This window comes from Elephantulus edwardii, unplaced genomic scaffold (assembly GCF_000299155.1).
Source record: "Elephantulus edwardii isolate Elephantulus edwardi_28Jun2011 unplaced genomic scaffold, EleEdw1.0 scaffold00042, whole genome shotgun sequence".
Taxonomy (NCBI): domain Eukaryota; kingdom Metazoa; phylum Chordata; class Mammalia; order Macroscelidea; family Macroscelididae; genus Elephantulus; species Elephantulus edwardii.
Genome location: NW_006399792.1, coordinates 20,508,070 through 20,530,009, shown reverse-complemented (window position 1 = coordinate 20,530,009; position 21,940 = coordinate 20,508,070). Strand labels below are relative to the sequence as shown.

Genomic DNA, 21,940 nt, shown 5'->3' with positions numbered 1-21,940 from the left:
CAAGTATGTGCGAAATGATGCAGATGACACAGGTTAGGACAGGGCTCAGATCATGTTATTCACAGGGTCGTGTGCAACTTGACTGAACCTAACAACAACTTCCATGAAGATTTAGGGCGCTCTGGTGGCCTAGTGGCAAGAAGCTGCACTGCAATCCTGGAGGTACATGGTTCAAAACCACCAGATGATCTGCTGGAGAAGGAGGGACAAGCGCCTCCGGTACCAGTCAGATCCAATTTGACAGTACACACATACAAAATAATAAAATTTAAAAAAAGATTTAGTAATGGTAACCGTATGGCAAAGTGCTACCGCTCAATCATCTTCAACCAGTCCTATTTCTATTAGGGATGATTCATTCTTTAGTTGGAATCTTTTCAGTATTTTCCTCACAAATGTGATGATAAAAATTTTGACTTTCTGTATAGTCACCAGTGTGTTCCTTTCACCCTTGATGGTCACTCAACCTGGGTTTGGAATTCCTGGATTGCAGTACTTATCCCATAGGTGTATTCTAGTATCTTTAACACTGAGATATAAAGGTTTGATGCCAATCTGATTATTCTTTTTATATATGCTGATTTTCCTGCCTAAAACTCTAGTTTCAGCTGTTTTTCTTATCAGGATATAACTGAGTGTCTATTCTGATTTTCATTTAGACCTCAATGGGTCCTTTCAATATACAGATTCAGATTTTTCTTTGATTAATGATTTTAAATCCTTTTTTAATTCTCTTCCATTATTCTTCAACAACTTCTTTTAAGTTATGCATGTGTCAGATATCTTTTTTCTAATCTCCAAGTTTCAAATCTTTTCCTTTTATTTCTAGATGTGAAATACTTTTACTTGTTCTTCCAAATCACTAATTTAAGTTATAAATGTAATCATTCTCTTTGCTTTCTACCTAATTTTGTTTGAAAATTAATTATAAATTCCACAAAGCATTTTTCATTGTTGTATAAGCTCCAATCATTACTAGCTTCTGTTCAATATATACTTAGATTACTTAGTAATTAAAACAGGGGGGAAATGTATCTTTACAAAAAACAGCTCTAGTAACTACTACTTTAATGAAACGGTCAAATCTGACACTCTTGATAGTGAAATATCCTACTGTGTGTCTATCAAAGTGACACAAACTAATACACATATAACACCACTTAAAAAACAATCACCACCACATCACTTAGGAAGCATTCTTACAAAAAAATGTTTCGTGTGAATTTATCATAGATTCTTTAGACATCATTTCAGGTTATAGAAGAGTGTTCTCCAATCACTAGGTATAGGGGAAAAAAACTTAGAATATACTATGAAGAAATAATCAGACAATCCAGAAAAGAGAATTAATATTAAAAAAACTGGCCCTGACTCTTGAAAAAGTGAATGGCATCTTGAAAAAAAAAAAAAAGATAAGGAAAATGGACTCTCAGATTTAAAAATATCACATAAACGTAATTCCCAAATGAACCTGGTTTAGATTACCAAGAAGAAAAACAAAGTTATAGAAGACACCTAAGAATATCTAAATGGAACTGCTATCAGATATTATGGAATTGTTACAATGTTTGCAATTAACTTTCAAAATATAAAAATAATGGGGGTGAGAAGGGCAAATGTGGCAAAATGTAACTTTTCTCTAGGTCTGACATTTTTTTTAAAAAATAAGCTTTGAGGAAAAAGAATGCAAATTATTACCTGTAATGTTCTATGGGAGAGATCCATTAGCTTCCTCTTGTATTGTGCAATTTTGGCCATAGTCGTAGTCTGATTCTTCTGTAACTCACTAATATCTTCTGATATGATCTATTTTAAAAAAATTTATGTAAATTAAGTACAGCGATCATAACTATTTGCCTATATATAAACAGACCTCTAATTTTGCTGTAAGACACTGTTGAGTCAGTTCTGACCCACAGTGACCCCATGGAATAGTATAAAACTGCCCCAAAGAGTTTCCGTGACTATAATAATAGGTATGGAAGCAGATCACCAGGCCTTTCTCATCCTTCACTTAGCAGTCTAGCACCTGACCATTTGTATCACCAGCTCTCCTTTCATCCATTTCTAAATTAATCCTAAGGTTCACAACTCTCAAAATAGAAATTGTTCTCTTTATCTCTCTCTCCCTTTCATACATTTAGAGTTGAAAATAGCTACCCGTATTTCTTTAGAGCCGTGGGAAATTTTGTGATGAGGCAAATATACAGGAAAAATAAGATATATGCTTTAGAAATAGTTACAGAATTCCAAATAATGTGAAATAAAGCACCAACTACCCTGTGAATGGGAAAAAAATTAAGATCTCTAAGATGACATTCAGGAGGGAACTTAAAATAATTAGCTCTGAATTGACTGCCACAACGTATGGTTCAATATTAACTGTTAGGAAACCCTGGAGAAAATTATCAAAGTGGAGAGGAAAACCAAAGCCAAACACACCCCAGTGCCATCAAGTCAATTTTGACTCACAGAAACCATCTTCTTCCACTACATTGTTGAGGCTTTAAATCTCTACAGAGAGAGACTATCCCCTCTCTCCTCCATGGAGCAGCTGGTGAATTTGAACTGCTGACTTTTGAGATAACATGCTAACATAGAATACACAGGGCTCCTCACGAGGAGAAGGACATTAATTATATAATTCAATGCATTTAAAAAACAAACATGGAATGCTTCACGAATTTGTATGTCATCCTTGTGCAGTGGTCATGTTAATTTCTCTGTATCATTTCAGTTTTAGTATATGTGCTGCCGAAGCAAACACTCAATGCATTCTAAAGCCTTAGTCTCTTTCACAATGACCCTTGCTTAGCCTGAAATCCCACTTAAAATCTTTTTAAATTAAAAGCTAAGTGAAAATCCTATCACTTCATTAAAGCATCCAAATCAAAATGGATGATCTTTTAACCAGCGAGCAAGGTTCTGCTGAAGATTATGCAAAAATGACTGGAACAGTACATAAGCGGAGAAATGCCAGAAGTTCAGGCTGGGTTTAGAAGAGACCGTGGTACTAGGGATATTGTTGCTAATGTTAGATGGATCTTAGCTGAAAGCAAGGAGTACCAGAGGAATGTCTGTGTTTTATTGACTATGCAAAGGCGTTTGTGTGGACCACAACAAACTAGCTAACTCTGAGAAGAATGGGAATTCCAGAACACTAAGTGAAACCTATACTTGGAACAGGAGGCCGTCGTCAGAACAGAGCAAGGGAATACCACATGGTTCAAAACTGGGAAGGGTGTACGCCAGGGATGCATCCTATCTTCAGACCTTTTGAATCAATAAGAACAGATTATCCAGGAGGCTGGCCTCTATGAGGAAAATGTGGCATCCGGATTGGAGGAAGATTCATCAACTATCTGTGTTATGCAGATGACACACCATGCCTGCTAAAACTGAGAAGGACCTGAAGCACTTGCTGCAGGTCAAAGACTGCAGCCTTCTAAATGGATTGAAGTTCAACATCAAGAAAACAAAGGTTCTCATCACTAGGCTAATGGGCAGCATTGTGATGACAGTTAAGAGAATGAGACTGTAAACAGCTTTAGTTTGCTTGGTTCCACAATCAATACTCTTGGCACCAGCAGCAAGGAAATTAAAAGACGTATTGCACTGAGAAAGTCTGCTGTCAGAAACCTCTCCAAAATACTAAAGAGCAATGATGTCAGTCTGGAGACTATGGTGCGCCTGATACAGGCCATGGCCTTTACAATCACTTGTTACGCATCAGAGAGCTAGACAAGGACTAGGAATGATAGAAGGAGAACTGATGCCTTTGAGCTGTGGTGTTGGAGAAGAGTACTGAATATACCATGGTCTGCTAAAAAAACAAATGGGTTTGTCCTAGAGAGGGTGAAATCAGGCTGCTCCTTGGAGGCAAGGATTCTGAAGCTTCATCTGACATACTTTGGACATGTTGTAAGGCAGCAACAGTTCTTGGAGAGGGACGTCATGCTTGGGAGGGTGGAGGGACAGCACAGGAGAGGAAGACCCTCAATAAGATTGATTCATTCAGTGACTGAAGTAATAGGGGTTAGGTGTGTGGGAGACAATGAGACTGGCACAGGATAGAGCAGTTATTTAGGGCTTGTAGTACATAGGGTCACTATGAGTTGCAGATGACTTGACAGCACAAAGCAACAACAACAATAACAAAAAATCATTCTATGTCATTGGCTTATACAATATTTTAAGAAGATGTCTGTGCAAAACATTTTAGCATGTATATCTGCCCATATGACCTTTTAAAGAAACTTTTCCTTTTCAGGTCATACCGGAGGGACTGAATTAGAGAGCATTAAGCTAAGAAAATTATGGTAAATAAAGCCATCAAAAACAACATGGATATATCTTTTTAAAGGATACTATTATTGTACAGAGCTGCATTAGATAGAGGAAGACCCTCAAAAAGATAGACTGACAATAGAGTGCCAATGGGGTCAAGTGTGTTGGAGATTGTGAGGATGGCACAGGACAAGGTAAAATTCCAATCTGCATGTTATTCACAGGATTGCAATGAGTTATTCTTGACAGAACCTAACAACAACTCACAAAGATATCTACTCACCGACATACTATAAACCTTCTTTATCAAATTACTATTGTCGTTAGGTACCATTCTGGAGACTGTGACTCATGTTGTTGTTGTTGTTAGGTGCTGTTGGACTGAGTACAACTCACAGCAACCCTTTAAACAAAAGATCTAAATTCTATCCTGCACCATCCCTTACACACACAAGAGCGCATTGTAGCAAGCCCCATGTCAATCCAACTAGTTGAGGGTCTTCCTTTCCTTCACTAACCCTCCACCCTTCCCAGCATCATGTGCTTCTCCAAAGAATAGCCCCTCCCAGCAACATGTCCAAAGTATGTGAGGTTAAGCCTCATCATTCTTGCCTCCAAAGAGCTCTCCCACTGCACCCTCTCCAAGACCTATCTATTGTTCTCCTGGCCGTCCACTGCATTCTCAGTGCTCTTCTACAAAACCACAGCTCAAAAGCATCAATTCTCCCTCTGTCATCCTCATTCACTGTCCAGCTCTCAGATACATAGCAGGTAATCATAAAGATCATGGCCTGAATCAAGATGCACCTTAGTCCTCAAGATGACATCAATACTACTCAATAATTTGGAAAGGTCCCTAACTGCAGATTTTCCCAGTACAATGTGTCTACTTATTCCCATACGGCTCATACCAAGGGTGTTAACTATGGATCCAAGCAAGATGAAACTACTGACAGTTTTAATCTCCTCTCCAAGAATCTTTGTTTTCTTGATAGTGAGATGTAATCCATACTGAAAGCTGCATTCCTTGATTTTCTGTAACAAGTGCTTCAAGTCCTCCTCATTTACAGCAAGCAAGGTTGTGTCATCTGTATTACACAAGTTACTGATGAATCTCCCTCCAATCCTGATGCCACACTCCTTTTCATCAAATCCAGCTTCTTGCTCAGCATACAAATTTAATAGGTACGGAGAGAGAACATGACCTTGGGACACTTCTCAATTTTAAACCATGCAGTGTTCCCTTGCTCTATTCGCACTACAGCCTTCTGGTCCAGGCATAGGTTCTGCATGAGCACAATTAAGTGCTCTGGGACTCCCATTCCTCTCAATGTCAGCCAGAACTTGTTATGATCCACACAGTCAACTTTGCATATAGTAAATAAAGCACAAATTCTTCTGGTATTCTTTCGTTTCAGCCAGAATTCATCTGACATCAGCGATTATATTCCTAGTGCTACAGCCTCTTCTAAATCTTGCTTGAACTTCTAGCAGTTCTCTATCTAGGTACTGTTCCAGCAGTTTTTTTTAAATGATCTTCAGCAGTATTTTGCTTGCATATGATATTGTTCAATAGTTTCCACATTTAATTGGATCACATTTCTTGGGAATTAGAATAAATATGGACCTCTTCCAAACCATTGGCCAGACAGCTGTCTTCCAATTTTCCTAGCATAGTCTGAAACAAGCCAATTGGTATCCCCCATCAATTACTGGGGTCTTATTTTTGCCACTGCCTGCAATGCCTGCCAATGCCTTCAGCTTCTACTTCCTCCTTCATTATCGTTGGCTCCTATTCAATATGATACTTCCTGAAATTTTTCAGTGTCAATCAATTCTTTCTTTTGATGTTTTCTGGGTCATTCAATATACTGTCCATAGCATCTTTCAATATTGCGACAGAAGGCTTAACTTTGGTTTTCAGTTCTTTTAGCTTGAGAAATGCACAGCGATTCCTTCTCTTTTTATTCTCCAATTCTAGCTTTCTACACATTCCATTATAATACTTGGCTTTGTCCTTCCAAGCTGCCATCTGAAATCTCCCTGATTAAGACAGTGTAGGAAGCAGGATGGGCTATTTACTTCCTAAATAAGAGGCCTCTGAAAACCCTATGAACACTAAAGAAAGAGGACAGTTACAGTACTGTAGTGGTAAAGCCCAGACTGGAATGACTCATAATGACTATGAACAACAGATCTGAACCTTGCCTGATTTATCCTGCACAATCCTCACCATCCCTGATGGACTCAAGCCCATTATTATAGTCACCATGTCAATCTACCTTATTGAGGGTCTTCCTCTCTTTCTGTGATCCAATGCATTTGTCGTTGTCGTCATTAGGTGCCATTGGGTCGTAGATGACTCACAGCGACCTTATGAACGAAAGACCTGAGCACTGTTGATAGAGTTTCCAGAGGCAAGCCATTTTGGAAGTGGGTGCCACTCCTGCTTCCAGGCTTGTTTTAGTCGGGAAGCTCCAGCAAACACTGTCCAGCATGGGTAACCATTACCATGTTTGGCACATCAGTGTCCCACGAGTTACCTCTGTACAGTAATGCCCAGACCAGTGCTATACCACCTAGAAGAATGCTTAACAGGAAAACAATTTGAACCTGGCCTGAGGGCCGCAGATTAAAATCACCCACCTTCGGCTTGGTAGCATAACTTTCTGTCCACTAGGCCAACACAGCTCTCTCTGTGTCGTCGTTGGTATTGTTGTTAGGTGCCATCCAGTCATAGACGACTCATAGCAACCCTATAAACAAAAGGTCTGAGCACTGGTCCCTCTACCCTTTTGTCTTAAAGCCCCTTCTTGCCGTAAACCTTAGGCCAAGCCTGGCTTGCCTGGCTCCTGGAAGCCAAGTAGTCCTTCACATCAAACACAAGCTCAAAAAAGCACTCAATTCCAAAAGCTGCCACAACATCTGTGCACACAGCACCATGCTCTCTCTCTGGCAACCAGGGCGGAGCAAACCAGGGAGAACAGATCTAATGCATTACCAACCATAAAGTCCTTTTCCAAAATCAGGAGGGCGCTAGCCCAGAGTTCACATAAAAATTGCTGATAATCATTAAGTTTTGTGAATTACACTAAAGTCTGTTTCCTAGTTTCAATTTATTGATATTTTATGCAAAATAACTCCACTGGAGGAATTTTTGCAATTTCTTATAAATGTTAATTATTAAGAGTATAAAACTTTTTAAAAAATACATACTGCTGATTAAGAAACATGGGTATTTTAATATATAAAGATACAGAAATTTATAAATGTGTTTTCTAGCTGTGGTCACTGGGACGACCTAAATAAAAACAACGATATCTCAGTAACAAGGAGCACACCAACCACCCAGATCTTATATTTTAAATATTATTCTCTATAAAAAAAGTATCACAAGGTAAAAGCAGTAAGCAAGCTTATTTAGCAAGAGGTTTCTTTATAATCTAGCTTCTGCCAACAAAATGTGGTAATTAGAGAACAATATCATTACTATCACATGCGAGTAAAATCTTGCTGAAGATTATTTTTAAATGGCTGAAACAGTATATTGATAGGGAACTGCAAGAAATTCAAGCTGGATTCAGAAGAGGCCATGGCACCTGGGATATAACTGCTTATCTCAGATGGAGCTTCTCTGAAAGCACAGAGTACTTGAAAGATGTGTACTTGTGTTTTATTGATTATACAAAGGCATTTGACTGTGTGGATCACGACAAATTATAGATAACACTGAGAGTAACAGGAATCCCAGACCACTTAATTGTGCTTAACTGAAAGCTAGCTATAGATCAAGAAGCAGTTGCTCAAATGGAACAAGGGAACACTGTATGATTTAAACTCAGGAAAGGTGTGCATCAGAGTTAAAGCCCTTCTCCATACCTAGTGAATGTTGGGTTTTTTTTAACTGGAAAAGATCAAAGACTATAGCCTCCAATATGGATGGATTACTTCTTAACAAAAATATCCTCTCCAAAGGTCTAAAGAGCAATAATGGCACTTTAAAGACTAATACACACTGATCAAAGCCATGGCCTTTTCAATTGCTTCCCACGGATGTCAAAGTTGGACAATGAATATAGAAGGCCGATGAAGAATCAGTGCTTTTGAACTGTGGTGTTGGCAACAGCATTGAATATCCCATGGACTGCCAAAAGAACAAACAAATCTGTCTTGAAGGAAGAGCATCTAGAGCTCTCCTTAGAGGCAAGGGTGGTGAAACTTCATCTCACTTACTCCTGGGCATATTTTCAGGGGGCTGGAAAAGGTGGAGGATCAGCAAATGAGAAGATCCTCAAGACAATGGACTGACACAGTGATTACTACAATGAGCTTGTGAGGATGGCTGAGTACAGAGCAAGGTTCAGGTCTGTTGTTCAGAGAGTCAGTATGTGTAATAGTCAACTTGATGAAACCTAACAACAATAACAGCTTCTGCCTATTGCACTGACTTTACCCTTGCTCTGTCCCAGCCGACCTTATGTTATAGTTTTAAAGTATTTGCAGCTTTCCCAAATTCATTCCGTTTTTTTAAAACACGCCTCTGTAACAGCCTTATTTTCAAGGAATGATGTATATCTTAACTCTCTAACTAGTTAGTTATCCTTTAATAAGGAATCCATTAAATGCCTCCTCTAGGACTCTTTATTAAAAATAATCCCTTTAAGTTTTGTACTTACTACTTGGTTTAAGAATCTGTTTCATTTACACCTTTACCTTAGAAAAATATCTTAGGGAGCCCTGGTGGTCTAGTGGATAAGGAGCTGCACTGCCATTCTAAAAAAAATGCGGTTTGAATCCACCAACTGCCGCTCAGGAGAAAGTCGTGCAATCGCCCCCTATGTGATTTACAGCCACTGCAGGATCAACTATGAGTTGGTTGTGACTGAACAATACAGAACAATGACATTTCAATAAACTTAGAAAATCAGCCTATACATACTAATTAAATACTTGTTAAAGTACACTTCATCAGCAATTAGCACTATAGTAAGGAAGATAAGAGAATCCTAACTGTAGAAATATTTTATTAGGTACCTTTAAGTCAGAACCAACTCATTGCTGACCTTCCAGTAGGAGGATTTTAGAGTCTGTAAATCACATAGGAGGAGAATGCCCATCCTTCTCCCTCGGAGCAGCTAGTGGATTCAAACCACTGTCTGCCTTTGGGTTGGCAGTGCAACTTCTAACCACTAAGAACTTGCAGAAATAGAAATGAAATATTTAGGTAAAAAAGAATACACTGAAAATATTCAGTCATACGCAATACAGTGCTGTGGGTGATAAATTCAGCATGAATAGCCTATGATAATGAAGAATTTGGCAATCACGTCAAATGTGAATCCGTACTAGGAGTTACCAGAAAATACTAAAAAAATATGATGTGCATACATGATGTGGTGTTGTATTGTCTGTCACAGGAAGCACAGTGACTTTCCGTAATAGTATCAGAGAAAATGGGTATCAATTTTAGAAAATTAGATACTGACAATGGAAGATAATGTGTATCAAGCAGAGTTGGTCAGCCAGTAACAAGACTGCTGCATAAAATAGTAACAAATTCAAAACAACTATGAGATATCATCTCACCCCAGTAAGTAAGAATAGCAAAATTTAACAAAACAGCAAACAACAAATGCTGGCAAGGTTGTGGAAAAACTGGAACCCTTGTTTTCTGTTAGGAGGAGTGTAAAATGGAAGGCTGTACGGCGCTTTCTCAAAAAATTGCAAATACAAATACCATTTGACTCAGATATTCCACCACTGGGAATATATCCTAAAAAATCCATAGTTGGCACCCAAGCGGATATATGCACACCTATGTTTATCGCAGCTTTGTTCACAATAGCAAAGAGTTGGAAACAACCTAAGTGCCCATCAACAAATGAATGATAGAGAAGCTGTGGTATATTCACACAATGGAATGCTATACAGCATTGAAAAACAAAAAACTCATGAAATATTATTCAAAATGGGTGACCCTGGAGGACATTATGCTGAGTAAAATATCTCAGTCACAAAGGACAAATACTGCATAGTGCCACTGTTGTAAAACAGGACTGATACTGGGGTTGGAGGGAGACTGAGAAAGATGGGATAAATTATGTATACTGCACTGAAACAGGTGAGGCAGAGAACTATTTAAAAGGGACATATGATTAAGTATTATTGTCATGACAGGAGTTCAGAAGGCAGGCTACATAGTGGAGTGGACTGGGGGAAGAGATTGTGTAACAATGAAAGAATTTTTCTTTTACTTTTCAAAGAGGAGCGCGAACTAGGGAGGAGGTTGGGTAGGGAAAAAAGTGCAATAATCAATGAATGGAATTCCAAAGTCTCTGTAAACTTTCATTAAAATTAACTAATTAAAAAAATAGTAACAAATGTGGATGTATTAAACATAGCACAACTAAAGTAAAAATAAGCATTTGGACACATTATAAAGGAATACAGGCAAACTAATATACAGGCAGGTACAAATACGTCCTTAGTTGAGAGTGGGTAGAATCATCTATAGTCAAAATTTATTGCCACTGAGGCAATTCTGACTCATAATGACCCTTCATTGGGTTCCTAAGGCTATAATTCTTTAGGGAAGATGCCCATCTTTCTCCTGTCGAGCAACTGGTGGATGTGAACTGCCAATCTCTCAGTCAGCAGCCAAACATTTAACCTCCTATACCACCAGAACTCCTCAGAAGTTTCTATAAATACGTGTAAATAAAATCATGTGCTGCAGACATGTATATTCATTGAAGATACAACAACAGATACTCCTCAGATAAATACAATACTTTCTAACACTGGTTTTCTGGGTTTGAAGGTTTAGGACCAGAACATGGGACAGTTTGGTGAACAGGCATCAATCATGATTGGAACGCTAACAAACTGAGTAGTATCGAGGGTCTAAAAAGCTTGCCAGTGGCCACCTAAGACACAATGAGAGTTCTCTAAATGCCAGCAGCAAAACTGGGTAAGATAACCAAAATCCTAGAAAAGAATCGCAGCTACATGAGCCACAATCTTAACTATTTAGATGCCAGACGAGTTAAATGGTGGCCAATTACTACCACTGATGGTTTTGCATGAGGTCACAACAGTTGGTCCCAGACAGATTGGGGACAAAAAACAAAAAGTAGAACTGAAATTATTTTTAAAAAGAAAAAAAAAAGCAGCCAAGCAAGTTAGAACAGGACTCCCTGAGGCTAGTGCTCTAAGACAACAGCCCAAGCCTACCCCTCAGTACCACCTTTTGGTGTCCTACTTAAAAACGTAAGTATGAAACGATAACTAGAAAGAGAATACCGATATGCTGTGATAAATGTAACAACTGTCACCAAACAATGAGAGTACAAATTGTCAAATGTGTACCTAACTTGCTGTGTAAACTTTACCAAAAATTCAGTATTATTTTTTTAAATTACACCAAGAAAGAATCTTTAAATATTTGATAATTAAAATTCTACTTTATGAAATAAGTGAAAAATGAAGTAGACGTAAGCATTTAATTTAAATTTGCCTCCTCAATCTCCAGTGGGAAGAAGTGCTGGGCTAACTGAAAGATCAGCACTTGAACCTACCAGCCATTCCACAAAAGAAGAAGAGACAATCTCCTCCCATTAACATTTACAGCCTTTAATACTCGATGGAGGATTGCCTTGTATCAGAACTAACTTGATAGCAGCTCATGTTCGATGATAAATAATCAAAATTAAAGCCTTTTTTTCCCAATGAAAACCAGAAACATACCTATTCCTGTCAAAATGATTCTTACTCATAGTAACCTCACATGTAATTTATTAATCAGAACTTTTCCAGTTTTCTTGGCTGCTATCTTTATGAAAGCAGCTTGCAGGCCTTTATTTTGAAAAACCAGAGTGGGTTCCCAAACTGCTTGCAACCCCAAGTGCACTTTTAATTAAAAATGATAGCCTAAATAACGATTTTAAATTCACCAGTATAATATTCCAGTGATCACCAGAATATTCTACTAATTCTATTACGTAGAATTTTAGTAAATTCTAGTAAGTTCTTTCTAGTAAGTAGAAATTCACAAGTGAACAACAACCAGAGACTCTATCAAATTAGATTTATGTATCTTAAGGGTAGAGTTGCACCGCCAACCCAAAAGGACATGGTTCAAATCCACCAGCTGCTCCACTGGAGAAGGATGGCCAATCTCCTCTAGTGTGACTAACTACCTCTGAAAACCTGCTGGAGAGTCAACTATGATTTGGTTCTAACTTTAAAGTAAACAACAAAAACAAAAAAAATAAAACTATAATTGTTATAGTGTATACTATATTGTTTCTCAGTAAGACACATGAAAAAAAAAATCAATCTCTATAATACTTCTTACTACTTCTAGGCCCAGAGAATGGCTTACATCTAGTCTGGTCTGATGCTGCTTAGTCATCTGGTCTTGAACCTTCAGTCTTCGCAGAAGTTCTTTGAAACCCACCATTGGTACAGGGATTAACCTGAAGATATACAAGTGGTTAATTTTCATGAGTTAAGTCTATTATTACAAAGCAAAAGAAGATTATAATAAATAATAACCAGCCTTCAGTATGGACTGAGGCTCAATGTCAAGAAGACAAAAATTCTCACTACCGGACCAATTGGTAGCATCAGGATGGATGGTGAAGAGATTGAGAGTGTTCACAGCTTCAGTTTGCTCGGCTCCACTGTCAATACTCTTGGCACCAGTAGCCAGGAAATCAAAAAACGTATTGCGATGGGAAAGCCTGAGGTTAGGGACTTCTCTAAAGTACTCAAGAGCAACGGTGTCTCTCTGGAGACTAAGGTGCACCTGATACAGGCCATGGTTTTTGCAATCACTTGTTATGCATCAAAGAGTTGGACAATGACTAGGGAGGATAGAAGGAGAATTGACGCCTTTGAGCTGTGGTGCTGGAGAAGAGTATTGAATGTACCATGGACTGCCAAGAAAACAAACAGATTCCTCCTAGAGAGGGTTAAACCAGGCTGCTCCTTGGAGGCAAGGACTCTGGGGCTTTGTCTGACATACTTTGGACATGTTGTAAGGAGAGACAGGCCTTTAGAGAGGGACATCATGCTGGGTAGAGTGGAAGGACAGCGCAGGAGGGGAAGACCCTTTATGAGGTGGATTGATTCAGTGACTGGGGTAATCGGGATGGGTGTGTCAGAGGCAATGAGATTGGCACAGGATAGAGCAGGGTTTAGGGCTGTTGTACATAGGGTCACTATGAGTTGCAAACGACTCGACGGCACATAACAACAACAACTTCACATTAAATCTCTCAGGTTTCAGGTGGGTCCACAACTATAAATCAAGAATATTTTACCATCAAGATTGTACCTTTCTACAGTATGGAGGAAGAAACACTTCAATAAAAAAATAATTTAAAAATTAACACATTGTTAAATGAAAATGCATGCAATTAAGGAACTAATACTTGAGATTTCTTTATTCCTAGCAATGTTTTTACAGTATGTGATATCATCACAGTCAACATTTTCTAAAAAGTAATGATGAAATGAAAACAAACTCACAAGTTAATACTAATAAAGAAAAACTCGCATGCTTTCACTTTCCTAATACCACACATTAGTCTTTGCATCAAACTGCTAGAAGATCAAGACATACTTACTTTTCAGAATCAGGGTTATCCACCTTAGCTTGTTCCCATATAATAGGATCAACTCCTACCATAAAGAAAAAGTACTTTATTAAAAGAAACAAATTTTCATACTTCTATCTTTATAGAAAGAACTTTCCTACAGTAAAAAGAGGAGTACCCCAAACCGAAAAACCGTAAATAAAAAAAAAAACAAAACAAACAAACCTGTCAAAAAGGAACACTTAAGAATATTAAGACACTGTGGAAATGCTGTGTTATCCTTTACTAGATAACATTTTGTAAATGGTAAAAATCCCCAAATGTTTAGGATGAGAGATGCTATAAGAATACAGAATGAAAGGAAATGATCTATAACCTATAGGATAATAGATTAACCTCAGAATGTAAAAATCAATAAAGACAAAAACTTTAATAGAAAATGGGCAAAGAGGACAAAAAAATACAAGCATGCAGCTAATTAGCACATAACAATATGCTCAACTTTACTTGTCATCAAGAAAATACTAATTACACTAAGTACGACTTCCCTGACCTATGTGTGGCAAAAATGCAGCAATATCTATTCTCTCATATTATTGTTGGCATGAATATAACGTGATAGAACTTTCTATGGAAAGCAATGTGGAAGTATTAAACATAGAAAGTACGGATAATCTTTGACCATAAAATCAACCATAAGTTTATTCTAAACAAATGCACATATATATGTTCTTAGATTTATAAGGATGTTAACAGTAGAGAGTATAATACTAAAATGTTGGAAATCACTGAGTGGTTAGATAAAATGAGAAATATCCACAGAACACAGTTGTTAACTTCTATAAGGTAACATTTTGTTTTTTTTAAATAAAAAGATACTTTAAGTAATGACAAGGAAAGCACCAAGAAATATTGTAAAGTGAAAGGGAAACTTATACAGAAGATCCCCAGTGGTGCAAGGCCAACTGTCTGAAGCTACTTGTTGTTCCTAAAGAGAAAGCACCTGGTGATCTGCTCCTGTAAAGCAATTCAACTCTGTCCTATAAAGGCACTGAGCTGGAATCACCATGACAGCATAAAACAACAACATGTGCATATGCTTGTTTTAAAATTTCATAAAGACTAATGGAATCAACAAATAACAGAACAGTAGTAAAAGAAGAAAGATTTTTATATCATCTACTTATGCCATCTAGAATCTTTTACAATGAGAACACATTTAAGTTTTACTTATTCAGTTGAAATGAGATAAACTAGAAATAATAAATCAAAATATAAATTACCTTTGGGTAGTGATATTTTCCTCTATTTCACAATTTTCCAAAACTTCTAACAATCATTTTGTTTATGTAACAAAACAGAATGAATAAAAATATCCAAAACTATACCAAATAAGCTGCCATTGGTTTGATTAACCCTGATAACCAAATACCTCCAAAAATGGGTGGATATTTGTAAATTTTTAGTTTCCTCAACTCTTGACTCTAGAAACATACCAGCAGGAGGATTCTGTAGATGTTGTTTGATCTGTGCAGGAGAAAGTTCTGTTCTCGTCATAGACAGGGTTACACCAAGTTGCTGCAACTGTGTTTTTATATTGGCTTGTTCAAAGTGGGCATACAGTGTTGTGGCTGGAACTCTTCTTGAAGTACCATTTGGTGAACGTTCAACAACATAAATGACAACTTCTGTCCTGGGGAAAAGTATTCAAGTTATGTATGAAACACTGATAATGTAACTGATAGCCATAAATATCAACACAGAATACAAATTCAAAGGTACAGGGATGAATTTCAGAAATGGCTGTTCTAAGATGTTTCTTTAATCATGGATAAGATACAGTTATGTTCGTTTATAAATCAACCTGATGGTTAAAATAGGCAAATAATAACATATTTCAAAAGCTTGCTTAATAAAAAGTTCTCTTTAAATGGTATTAGTAATTTTTCCTAGACTCAAGAATTATTTTGGAGATTCTGTTAACCAAACCAAAACCAAAACCTACTGCTGTTAATTCTAAATCACAGCAACCATAGTTAGGTTGTTGTTATTAGGTGCCATAGAGTCAAGTACAACTCATACCGACCCTATGAACAAAAGAGCTGAAACCTGTTCTATCCTGAGCCACCCTCATATTTCCTGACACACAAGAGCCCATTCTAGCAGTAACCATGTCAGCAACCATGGAGGACCTGTTATATCTCTCATAAGATTACCAAGGCAATAATCTTGGGGAAGGTGCCCTACTGGTGGTTAAGAGACTGGCTGCTAATTGAAAGGATAACAGTTCAAATCCAGCAGCTTTTTCTTCGGAAAAAATATCATGGTGTCATCCCTTAAAGATATACAGCCTCGAAAGCCCTATAGAGCAGGTCTACTCTGTCCTACAAAGTTATTATGGGCAAGAATTGACTTAATGGCAATGGGGAGCAGTTCTTTATGTAAAGTGATAAACACATCTTTCTCCCAAAGAGTTGGTAGGTTTAAACTGCTGACCTGAGTTAGCAGTCAAGTGGTTAAGTACTATGCCACCAAGACTCAAGAAATTCTGGTAAACCTTATAAATTGCTTCACTGAAATTAATTAAGAACAAGACAAATAACAGCCTTAGAAATCTAAGGTGGGGTCAGTTATGAGTCAGTTCTGGCTTGATGATAGACAATGAAAGAGAAAAATCTGTTGTTAGTGATCTCATTAAAAACAATCCTTCTACAGCAAATTATCCTAAAATAAATGCCCTGCCATTAAGATTGACAAATTATACAAACATCAAAGGAAATACATTAATAATATTTATAAACAGATGAACATGAATAATAAATAATTTGGCTCCTAAAACTTTCCAATAACATTTTTGGAGCCCTGCTTACATAGTCATGGTAAATGTTTGGTTTCTTCCTGTTCTTGACTTTACAAAACTAAGAAATTAATAGCACCTAAGACATTGAAAATGATGAAAAAAAATTTCTAAAATGCTTTTAAATTATTGTTTGTACATTAACTAATGGTCACTCAAGAAGCCAGGCTGTTCCTTGGAGGCAAGCATTTTGAAGATCTATCTAAATACTCTGGGCATGTAGCCAGGAGGGACCAGTCACTGGAGAAAGACATCATGCTTGGAAGGGTGGAGGGACAACACAGAAGAGAAAGACCCTGGATGAAGTGGATTGACACAATGAGTGTGACAATAGGGACAAGTGAGTCAGAGACAGTGAGATTGACCCAGGATAGGGCAGGTTTCAGAGAGCTGTTATTCACAAGGTCGCTATGAGTTTTAGTCAATTTGATGGCACAAAACAACAAACAATAATACTATAAAATAAAATGACCAAGAATGACTAAATGAAAAACTAAATATGATTTGTAAACATTCAAATTTTAAAAAAGCCTTATGAGATTAACGAAATCCCAAAAATGAAGACATTTTCTGATATAATGAATAGTCAGCTCAGCAATTACTATATTCTGCTCTGAGATTTACTTTTTCTTCAGCAACAAAAACACTTGATTCTTCTGAAAGGACCAAGACATATAAAAGTATATGATATATACTTACTGATCATCTGGCAATGTTTTAATACCCTCTACATTTACAGCAAGGGTCTGGTTTCCTCCCAAAACTTTGTGCAATGATTCTACCAACTGCTGTTGCTGGCTTCGGATATCTGTTTCTTTTTTGTTGAAAACTAAAACCACCAAGCCGTCTTCATCTTTATTATTGGGCATACAACTGTAACCTACCGCCTATGAAATGACAAATAATATGAAAATATAGAGATCTCACATCAAGTGTTTCATATTAGTAGCTTAAAATAGGGAAAATTTAATGTTTGATAATAAAGAGGATGATGATTCTTTCCACAACTCTGTATAAGATCACACAGTTAAAAAAGGAAACAATTATATCTAAGCAAAATGCAAGTTTATAAAATGAAATTCCTATTTCTTCTCCTACAGAGAGTAACTAACATGCCTTCTCCCCTAAGAAACTTTACACATCACTGCTAAGTGCTTAACATGGTTGAGACAACACTTGTCATTATAATAAAGACTGCAAAAACCACAAAGGAAAATGTCATTTAGCTCACTATACATCTAACTCATAAAATAGATATTTAAAGTGCTTTTACAAAGAAGTATTTTCATTTTTTATTTTTTTCCCCCTTGTTATGTACGATCGAAATGGATTCCGACTGGCACAGGAGACTGCCTCTCCTCCAGCAGAGCATCTGGTGAATTTGAACCGTGCTCCTTCAGGATTACAGCACAACTTCTTGCCACTAGGCCACGAGAGCTCCCTTATAAATAAGTACTTTTAAGGTAAAATAATAACATCAGCATCTCTCAAATAGTGTAAAAATGTGTAATGACTTTATAATTTCTGTTATACAAAGTTTTAGGGAATAGGCTAGATTATTAAATATTAAACATGGTCAATTATACTTAAAGAATAACTGTTCTAGATGGAAGTGTCTTCTAGCTCTTCACCACTTAAATGCAACTTTGCATATTTTTCATTCTTTGTAGATTGTGACCTAGGGTAAGGAGTCATGCTACCAATCTAAAGGCAGGTATTTCAAGTCCACCAACTGCTCCAAGTGAGGAAGAGGTGCTATCTCCTCCTGCATGATTTATAGCCCCAGAAAACCCAAGGGAGGGTCAGCTATAAACTGGTTTCAATTCTATGGCAATTAAGAGGGAGAATGAGATTAGTGTATATCATACATTTTACTGTATACCTTAATTTATAAAAAGAAAAAATATTTAAGTTGTTTAAAAAAATAAAAAATATTCACATTGTTACAGTCAACCTCTGTCTACTACTTCATTATCTCTTAGTCATTAAACAAAAAGAACATGTCTGCTATTGCACTCAAAAGGTACAATGTAGCATTATTACTTAAAATCACTTTTCAAGGATACCTCAGTATGTACTGGATAAATCAGCATTTTTGTTGTATGTGCCAAGTGTTAAAGTTCAGGGTGTGCTTCAGCAATCATTAATTAATGCTTCAACCATTAAGACCTTAAAGATTCAGAAAGAATTTTTTTAAGAAAACTTATTTCAACAGTTATCAAGGGAATGTTTGAATCACGAAAGCAGACAAGACTCTTGCCTTAAGCAAGACTAACCTAATGGTACTTGCCTTACTAGATAGACTATCTATGTTCTTCTTTCCTCTTGCCTGCATTTCTCGTTAGTGAAACTTTTTTAAATGAAAGAATACTGAATTTAGAAAGTGGAGCCTAAAAAATTTCAAAGCTTTTTATGACACAAAGTAGTAATAGTTTTATTGGATTATTTTATAATAACTTTACAGATTTTTCTGCTACCGTTAGTTCAGGTGTCTTTATGCATTTAGGAATAGATGTGCTGTGCTAGATAGATGGATTCTGTCTTTTTACTCTACTGTCCCTGCTCAATTCTGATTTTCTGATACAGTTTACACCCAGTGAACTGAGAAGGCTGCTGGCTCCGGCAGAGCACTCCCTAGTGGCCAGGCATAGGTCATTTCTTTGTTTGCTTCCTCATTGCTCACTTGGATAGTGCTAGCCCCCTCCGTAAGGGTTCTTCAGTGAATCAGGGATGGTGAAAAGCTCTCAAAATATTTGTGTGCTCTGTGAACTTTAGGCTTATTACTGCTACCTGCTGGGTGGAATATCAGAATTTTCAATCATTAAAGGTGACGGAAATGGTTATAAAATTCACTTAAGACCCTCTTTGGGTCTTTATTGTTTTTATTATTCCTTTAGGTGAGGCAATAGGAATTTATATTTTGAGAGCAGTTAAAATGCTCGGCTGTTAACCAAAAGGTCAGCAGTTACAGCCAGCACCAACTCTGCTCCTGATTTAAAACCGTGGAAATCTAGGAAGAAGTTGCATTCTGTCCTGAACAGGCACCCAATGAGTTAGAGGCAGCATGATGATGCCAGGCTTGGGTTTTGTAGTCTCTCTACTACAGCTGGTACCAGGAAGTGGTATTTAATCCAGTCCAGCAGCTATAGACTGGATTATATAAAAGGTCATATTGTCTAAATTCCAAATGGAATTAAATAGAATCACAGAAGTTGCTAAGTTCCCTATATATTTGAGGGAAATTACTTTTCAAAAATTGACTAATGAGGATCATGCTGCTCTAAGTGAGTCTGTTTATTTCTCAACTGGTCAGCCATTTACTGCTCAGATTTCTGTTTCTTAGGTGGCGGGGGAGGGGAGAGAAAACCTGTACATTTTTGCCATTGCTAATAATAGCTAATAAATAACATCTTTTTCTTTTTGCTCTGATGTAACCTCATTTCTCAGATTCTACACTGTGCCAATTATGAATAAAAAATTACAAATAAAAACCTTTCAAAAAAAAAGGTACAATGTTTGTTTATTTTTAGTTATTTTAAGCAATAAAATAAGGTGTTCTCTAACAATGCAGTTGACCACTTTTGTTATTTAATCACTCAAGGATCTGATCCTCAGTTGTATGGTTTCAATGGCACAATCATGTACATATTAATTAGGCTCAAGAGATTGACAGAGCTAACAAAACTCACAAGAAACTGAAGTGTAAAGTGGAATTCCAATTCATTACTGTCTTATGAAAAATATACTGCCAAGCTGACCTGAATGAAAAGACTCTCTGAGAAGTCAAATTTAAGAAAAACTCTGTAGTAGGCAAGAAATCAGAAGAAAAAGAGGAAAAAATACATTGTTTTAATGTTTTGGTAATTAATATCACAGATACCTATTATCTGTAGAACAAGCACCTGTTGGTTAAGGTGAACTTCCAGGACAATTTTAGATAAATACTATTAAATTCTAGTTTCAGGTCTCCCCTTACAGATCTCAGGCAGATGTTACCATCTGTCAACATTTTCCTCAGTTATAAAGCATATTCATAGGTCATATTCTGGTTATCTTCAATCATATACACATTAGCATCATTTCACTTTACACTTTTTAGTAATTTTACATATAAATTGCATAATGTTGAAGGGGTAATCACGTTCTTTATATAATTTTAATCAAAATAAAGTTTATTTTACCCATCATTATTCAAAACAAGAATAAAAGCAATTTGATACCTTAAATCGGCAGAAAGGATTTTCTTGGGTGAATTCCACTGGTGCAATGTTATTGTTAAAATATCCTTTTCCTGTTCCCCAAAAGGCTTGCAGTTGATTCCATTTTGCCAAAATAGCATCCCTCTCATCTCCCAAAAGCGTTGGAGCAGAAAGAGCACTTGCTGTATGTATCAACTGGTTGGACTGAGTAGGTGCTTGTGTAGGCTGACTGAAGAGACCACCTAATGCTAAAAATGTACCCCCAAATTAGTATCACAAAACTCTAAACTTAGAAGAAAAAAAAATCAATTCAGATCCTAGATGTAGTAGGAGAATAATAGTCTTATTTCTAAGAACCTGGGAATGCGTTATCTTATATGGCTGACAGAAGACTGCAAATAGGTATAATGGGGGAATTTTTAAGAAAAAAATTTACTGTCATTATAAAGATCAATCTTAGCATCACTAAAAGTAAGGCAGCCTCCTTAGATGATAAATAATGACATAGTGCCCCTGGAAAGTACTTGTGCTCTCAAAAAGTCAGGTCTGAATCTAGTCAAGTCCCTACAACACTTTCAAGTATCAAACACACATGTTGTTGCTGTTGTTATGTGCCGTCGAGTCCTTTGCGACTCATAGAGACCCTATGCACAACAGCCCTAAACCCTGCTCTATCCTGCGCCAACCGCACTGCCGCAGACACACCCATCCCGATTACCCCAGTCACCAAATCAATCCATCTCATAGAGGGTCTTCCCCTCCTGCGCTGTCACTCCACCCTCCCAAGCATGATGTCCCTCTCTAAGAACCCATCCCTCCTGGCAACATGTCCAAAGTATGTCAGACGAAGCCCCAGAATCCTTGCCTCCAAGGAGTAGTTTGGTTTAATCCTCTCTAAGATGAATCTGTTTGTTTTCCTGGCAGTCCATGGTACATTCAGTACTCTTCTCCGGCACCACAGCTAAAAGGCATCAACTCTCCTTCTGTCCTCCCTA

General features: G+C 37.2%; 1 protein-coding gene across 2 annotated transcripts in view; it reads right to left on the bottom strand.

The window, feature by feature from the left end:
- The window catches only part of NUP54 (nucleoporin 54kDa), a 40,852-nt gene that overhangs the window by 10,903 nt on the left and 8,009 nt on the right, over window positions 1-21,940 (bottom strand). For both annotated transcript variants that reach the window (XM_006885304.1, XM_006885305.1), the window contains 6 exons: window positions 20,967-21,193; window positions 17,446-17,633; window positions 15,386-15,582; window positions 13,920-13,974; window positions 12,671-12,764; window positions 1,699-1,806 (listed from right to left, as the gene is read on the bottom strand). In XM_006885304.1, the coding sequence (XP_006885366.1) occupies window positions 1,699-1,806; window positions 12,671-12,764; window positions 13,920-13,974; window positions 15,386-15,582; window positions 17,446-17,633; window positions 20,967-21,193 (869 nt within the window). The remainder of the gene's footprint in view (window positions 1-1,698; window positions 1,807-12,670; window positions 12,765-13,919; window positions 13,975-15,385; window positions 15,583-17,445; window positions 17,634-20,966; window positions 21,194-21,940) is intronic.